This window comes from Epargyreus clarus, unplaced genomic scaffold (assembly GCF_041222505.1).
Source record: "Epargyreus clarus isolate Ecla_fem2 unplaced genomic scaffold, WU_Ecla_fem_2.2 ptg000026l, whole genome shotgun sequence".
Taxonomy (NCBI): domain Eukaryota; kingdom Metazoa; phylum Arthropoda; class Insecta; order Lepidoptera; family Hesperiidae; genus Epargyreus; species Epargyreus clarus.
In genome coordinates this window covers 8,668,507-8,675,376 of record NW_027332233.1, presented here as the reverse complement: position 1 = coordinate 8,675,376, position 6,870 = coordinate 8,668,507, and the positions used below count along the sequence as shown (strand labels likewise).

At 33.0% G+C, this 6,870-nt stretch overlaps 1 protein-coding gene and 1 long non-coding RNA gene across 2 annotated transcripts; one reads left to right on the top strand and one right to left on the bottom strand.

The window, feature by feature from the left end:
• Window positions 1-1,911: 1,911 nt before the first annotated feature.
• LOC140753557 (uncharacterized) lies at window positions 1,912-3,292 on the bottom strand. The gene is made up of 2 exons (XR_012103584.1): window positions 2,890-3,292; window positions 1,912-2,717 (listed from the first exon to the last, which is right to left on the bottom strand). It is a non-coding gene; the product is annotated as an uncharacterized LOC140753557 (long non-coding RNA).
• A 623-nt stretch (window positions 3,293-3,915) lies between these two features.
• RpL23A (ribosomal protein L23A) lies at window positions 3,916-6,421 on the top strand. Its single transcript, XM_073087656.1, has 5 exons — window positions 3,916-4,058; window positions 4,579-5,030; window positions 5,684-5,811; window positions 5,920-6,096; window positions 6,300-6,421. Exons 1-5 carry the CDS (start codon window positions 4,028-4,030, stop codon window positions 6,382-6,384), a joined length of 873 nt encoding a protein of 290 aa, XP_072943757.1. The 5' UTR covers window positions 3,916-4,027; the 3' UTR covers window positions 6,385-6,421.
• The last annotated feature ends 449 nt before the right edge of the window (window positions 6,422-6,870 follow it).

Sequence of the window (6,870 nt, the reverse complement as noted above, 5' to 3'; positions counted from 1 at the left end):
TACATTCCTACTTGAGGTCAATCACAGATACGCTGGACTGTTAAAGGAATAAGCTGCAATGCCTCGTAACATCGTATGTGTCATTTACAACAACTTTCAAATCAGAACACTTTTTTAAAATAATTCATAAAATAGGAAAATAAATCTTATGAACTATAATTGTTTGTATTATGGCAACTCCCCACTACTCGTCAAGAGATGGCGCCACGAGTATTCTGAATCACACTATCGAAGTTTTCTAAAAACCTTGCATATATACAAGTTCCGAACCGCGAAAGTCGGAGCATAAAGAACTTTGTGAGTCGGACCACGGCCGCTCCCCGGGCATGGTCACTTAGCCCGGTGGTAGATCTCCCTTTGCCAAAGTTTTATTGGATATTATACATATAAACAAACGTTATAAAAATAAGGAGGAACAGTATAGTCACAGGATAAGGATCTATATATTTGTACTGTGGTATAGTTGATGGCCATTTCAACTTAGAAACTAAAATTCTAGCAATGTTATAGTGGAAAAAAAAATTGTTGAAGTGTGTTTTATTTTATGATTTGTTAAAAATGGCCACTAACTATAATGTATCGTGGCTATACAGGTTACTATATTCTTTGATCGTGGGCAATAACTGCAATAATGCGGCCAATTGGGTACTTGACAGTTATAACAATAAAATATGAAATATATCCAGTATGATAGCTTATAAGTAAACATAAATTATGCAGTATTTAGTTTAATTTTTAATACGTTCTAAGTATTTTAATTTTTTAAAAGAAATTTTCGATTTTTTATCTGTGGATTTTAAATCCCAAAACGGCGACAGTGCTGCCTTAAATGTCAAGTGACGTCACTACATGCATAATAAACAAGACAAATAAAAATGATATCGTTTGCTGTTAGAGTTGGTTGAATTTATGTTGTGAACCGAAATGAATCCACAGTATATTAAAGCTGATAGCGTGAATCTGCTTAAAGAAGATATACAATGCAATAAATAAAAATGAATACAAAAACTTCCGTGAAATAACCTATGGAAATCACAAATAAACAACGTAAGTAAAATATTCTTTATATTTACATTTAATCATTTCGGACAGTTAAAACATTTCTCAACCGATTTCCGATAGAAGAAAGGTTGTCTTTAAGTGATTATCAAGCATTTTAAACTATACTTATATTCTTATGTGAACTGCTCTAAGGTTATTTATTGGTTATATTTATATTTTCAGATCTTCGCGACACTCGTATAGTAACGACGCTATAGGGTATGTGCAGTTTAAGAGGCAGGCAAGTTTGTATTTCATGAAAAGTAAAAGTTGTCCTGAATACAAGGTACATCAAAAGTCATGCTCAGTGTCCATGACTGTATATGAAAAACAAAGTATTATTAAATGTGATGACTGTCCTGCCTCCCAAGGATGCAGCAAACATGATTCATTGATCATTTTTTCGAAAAAAGGGCTATTTATTCATAAAAAACATATTTTTATTACGGTAAACGGAACGTTACGCCAAAACAGGCGGTCAAGTGTCATTTCGTAGCGTGACGTCAACACATTGAAAATATAGAAATAAACTTCGACGCTACACATACTTCAGGGGAAATCTTGGGAATTATTTAACTTTTATTAGTACAATTGCAAGAATGTCAAATTACAAGGCGTGTGCAGTGACGATGTGTACAAGTACGATCGCTAAATATCCTAACAAATTTGATTATACAAGTTCCTAAACCCAAATCTCATAAACGTTAAAGAACTTGCAGATTCTTATATGTTTAAATCCTCTGTTTGCAAGCAATGACATTTTATACTATTTATGTAAGAGAAGTATTATTGAGAAAAAGGAATAAATTTAGTAACTCTCGAGTGATTCCAAATCATTGGAACGGGATGTAATCAAAACAAAACAACAAGTGGAAGTATTCATATATTTAATATAATATATAGATGTCTATGATAAGAATAGAATTATAAGACGTCTATGAGAATTCTATTTTAAGGGCCCATTCTGTAATTAATAGGACACAATTAAAATATTTCATGACTGTGTTATTGTTTGTGCATGTGCACTGATTAACTTACAGGACTGTATAATTAAAAATACATGATTTGCTAATATTAGTCTTTTATTTGTTTATTCGGTTTATATGGTTCTATTGAGTACACACAGTAGGACTTTTCATCATATGTTACAGTTACAATAATTACTACAGATCACCTCAAAGCATTCTGAAGCTGTTATTTCCTTCGTTTATATTGAAGCTCTTGTTAAACTGAATTTGTGTGCTGCTTGCGTTAATGCTTTTCTTAATTCCTAAAATTATTTTCTGTAACAACTGAATATATTTTTTTATCACTGTCATTTTCATAATTAAATCTGTAGTCCAATAACAGCAACTGTATGGTAGTTTTCCTTCCTTCATCTTTTTGGGTAGTTTATGCAAGTAAAGAACTACTGTTTATACACTTTCAAAACTTTTGGTTCCTCACTTCTTCTACAACTCCACATTAAAAATGCTACCGCATGTTTGCAGCATCCTTGGGAGGCAGGACAGTAATCCCATTTAATACTTTCCTTTTCATATACAATCATAGACACTGTGCATGACATTTGATGTACCTTGTGTTCAGGACTTTTACTTTTCATGAAACACAAGCTTGCCTTCTTCTTAAACTACACATACCCTATAGCGTCGTCACTATAATGCTGTCGCGAGGATCTGAAATTATAAATATAGCCAATAAATAACCTTAAAGCAGTTCACATAACAATATAAGTATAGTTTAAAAAAGCTTGATAATCACTTAAACATAACCTTTCTTTTATCGGAAGTCGGCTAAGAAATATTTTAACTGTCCGAAATGATTAAATGTAAAGAATATTTTACTTACGTTGTTTATTTGTGATTTCCATAGGTTATTTCGTGGAAGTTTTTGTATTCATTTTTATTTATTGCATTGTATATCTTCTTTAAGCAGATACACGCTATCAACTTTAATATAGTGTGGATTTATATCGGTTCACAACATAAATTCAACCAACTCTAACAGCAAACGATATAATTATTATTTGTCTTGTTTATTATGCGTGTGGTGACGTCACATGACATTTCAAGCAGCACCGTCCCCGTTTTGGAATTTACAACCCACAGATAAAATTTCGAAAATTTCTTTTTAGAAATAAAAATACTTATAGTGTATTAAAAATTAAACTAAATATTGCATAATTTATGTTTACTTATAAGCTATCATATCGATTATATTTCATATTTTATTGTTATTAGTGTCAAGTACCCAATTACTATAAATTTGATATTAATGTTTTTAACTTAATCTTATTTGCAAAATAAATTAATAAAATGTATGTAGTAATGAGTAAATAATGAGTAAAGTGTGTCTGTGTATAAATATATTAGTAGAGTATTCTTTAAAGTCTTTATATTTTTAACCTAAGCATTTTATATAATACTAGCTGACCCGGCAAACTTTGTGTTGCCATATAAATAATAAATGTTAAGGGTGAAGAAACCTTATCACTTAGGGGTATGAAAAATAGATAGTAGCCGATTCTCAGACCTACTGAATATGTATATATAAAATTTGATCAAAATCGGAAAAGCCGTTTCGGAGGAGAACGGTAACTAACATTGTGTCACGAGAATTTTATATATAAGATATATTTAAATCAAATTTAAAATCTGCGTTCATTTAAGTCTAGAGTATTAGTAAGTGGCCAATAACTATACCCGACAGCCTACTATTTTATTTTGAGTAGCGAAGTGATTTTAAGAAACATATTATATTGATAAACATATTTTTATATATACTTAAACATATTTAATTTTGTAATTTTATGTAATATTAATATGATTATATAATGTCTTTATTTACTAAACCTAAATAATCAATGTCGGAAGTCGATTTTTTTACGTTATAGTCTCTGTTCGGAATATAGGTGTTCTGTGGTTATAGTAGATATTTAAATATCGTGGTCTGGCAACTCTGATCAGCCTCCATCTTTTTTGTCACGATGCCTCCTAAGAAGCAACCAGAGAAATCCGGTAGGTTTATTTAATTTTGTTAATATTAAGTAATTTAAAAGTGTTTGAATAATGTGAAAATCATAATTACCAAATTAATTTATATGTTCATTAGAAGTTCATTTGTTTGATGTTTATTTATGAAAATGTATTCAGTGACATGAAGCTGGCCACGCGGTGACTATTTTTTAGCCATGTCTGTTTGTTGTAACGAATGATGTTCTCTTTGTAGCAATAATATTATGTGTCGCAAATAACTTGTGTTATAAAGTGATCTATAAAAGTTGAGCGCTGCAATAACATTTTAAGGTTAGACTCTAATGTTTTTCAGCATACATGATTATTTTTGATTAATGTGTAACTTAGGTTATGTAGTGTACACAGTTAAATATTTAGTAGAGTTATGCGACCTCTATAAAGTGTAATGCGTTGTGACTAATGCGTCTATGAAGTTAATAAAATATACAAGATGTAAATGTAATGTGTCCTATGTGCTTAGGAAAATCAACTTGCTATCTTTATTTGTCATTGTAATCTTCAGGGTCCTCCGGGTCTAAGCCTGCCGAGAAGAAGCCGGCGACAGCCAAGACCCCCGCTGCAGCGCCCAAGACCGCTGCGTCTGCAAGCAGTACCGCTAAGCCAGCTTCGGCAAAAACCCCAGCACCTGCTCCTAAGGCCGCAGCTCCGAAGTCAGCGCCTGCTGCCAAGGCTGCACCCGCTGCCAAGGCTGCACCTGCGGCTGCTGCCAAGTCAGCTGAGAAGAAACCAGCAGCAGCACCCACTGCCAAGCCTGGATCTGCGAAAGCCGCCGCACTTAAGACCAAGTCTAGTGCGAAACCTTCTGTGAAGAAGGCAGCATCGGCATCCAAACCGAAACCTAAACCAGCAGCGGCTAAGCTGAAAATCGCACCCAAACCTAAGAAAACTGGCATCAAGGGACAAAAGAAACAGGCTGCAAAACCTGTTGTTAAGGCACTTAAAGCACAAAGGAAGGTGAGTTTTAAATACTTTAGAATTTTTGTATGCATATATATTGTTAGTTAAAACGCAGTATGCACTAAACCAAATATGGGCTATGCCTTTCAACTACTTGTTTGTAGGCTAGGGATTGCCCTCTGTGACTTAAGATCTGGCTCATGGAGTGGTTTTAAAACTGCAACTTTTGCAACAAAGATTATCAATAGCAATAGCCAATAATAGTAGCAAACAGACATGCAGTCCACCTGATGAGGTCAATGGTTATTGCGCCCCATATACATCTATAATCAATCCCTAATAAAAAGATAAAAGTTAGATTCCTAAATGAGGTAGAATGTAAATATTACCCCTGAAGACAAGTAATGCCTCGAAAAAGTGTGTCTCTGTTATTACACCCTTTACAAGAGAATACAGCAGCGCTTAACACTGCTGTTATTATGCAGAATGTGGTGGTGTTGCCGAAGTCGCACCAGAAAGTGTTCCGCCACCTTTGTTTCTCCCGTTAGTGACAATTCAACCACTATCACAAGTTTAAATATCTTCAAAAATTTTATGGAATAGTTTTTATGATTGCAATTGAATGTTAACACAAATTGACTTGATTTATTGCTTAATAAAAAGTTAATTAAATTAGAATAAGATAATAAGTGAATTTGTTTTAATTTCAGGTTGTCAAGGGTGAACATGGCAAGCGCATTCGGAAAATTCGCACTTCTGTGCACTTCCGCAGGCCAAAGACCTTTGAGCCACCAAGGCAACCAAAATATCCTAGACAATCTCTACCCAAGAGAAACCGGTGAGTATCATGGAAATATTTCTACTTAAATTGACACTTTTAAATTTAAAAAAAATTGATGAATAAAATTTTGGAATTGTCTTATTGTTTAATAACATTTCTTTCCAGCATGGATGCTTACAATATCATAAAGTATCCATTAACATCTGAAGCGGCCATGAAAAAGATTGAGGACAATAACACTTTAGTTTTCATCGTCCACACCAGCTCCAACAAGCACCATATTAAGGCTGCTGTAAAGAAGCTGTATGACATCAATGTTGCTAAAGTAAACACCCTCATCAGGTATGTATCTGAACATAATTTTGTATATTAATTTATTATTTGCATACATTTAAAATAGTTACTTTATATGATGATATTTTGTGGGAATCTCATTGATTCAGAATGATATAAAAATTACACACCTCTGATACAATATGAACAACTTGAGAACATATTGTGTATAATTTTGAGCATGGTAGTAATTATGTATTATAATATTTCAGACCCGACGGAAAAAAGAAGGCGTACGTGAGGCTTGCAAGAGACTATGACGCATTAGATGTTGCCAACAAGATCGGCATCATATAAACATGTATATTTGTAAGAATACAACATAAAACTATAATTTGTTTCATTTATATCTTCACCTTTTGATTTACTAGCATCAACTGAAAATACAGCTACAAATGTTTATACAAAAAATAGATCTATTAGATCGAGAAATGGGTGTCCCCATTGTACCCAGTGCTAAGGTAGTGTTAAAATAATTTGTGTAGAGAGTAGAGACTATTCTGATGTTTATTTTTTGTATAACTGGGGCGGAACGAGACTGCGCGTTAACAATTATTAGATTAGAGCAAATCAATTAAGGATATTTTATTAAAATGGCTATTTCCATATGATTGACACAATCGACAGTATGCGAACATTTTTTATGGAAAATTTAATAATTTATGACATTTTATTTAAGTTTAGTGAATTCCGAATTTTAGACTATAAATTTAGGTTTTAAATGTTGATAGCCCGATATCGATAGCGGATTTGCACGATTAAAGGTTTCTGGTGTCGTTCGTG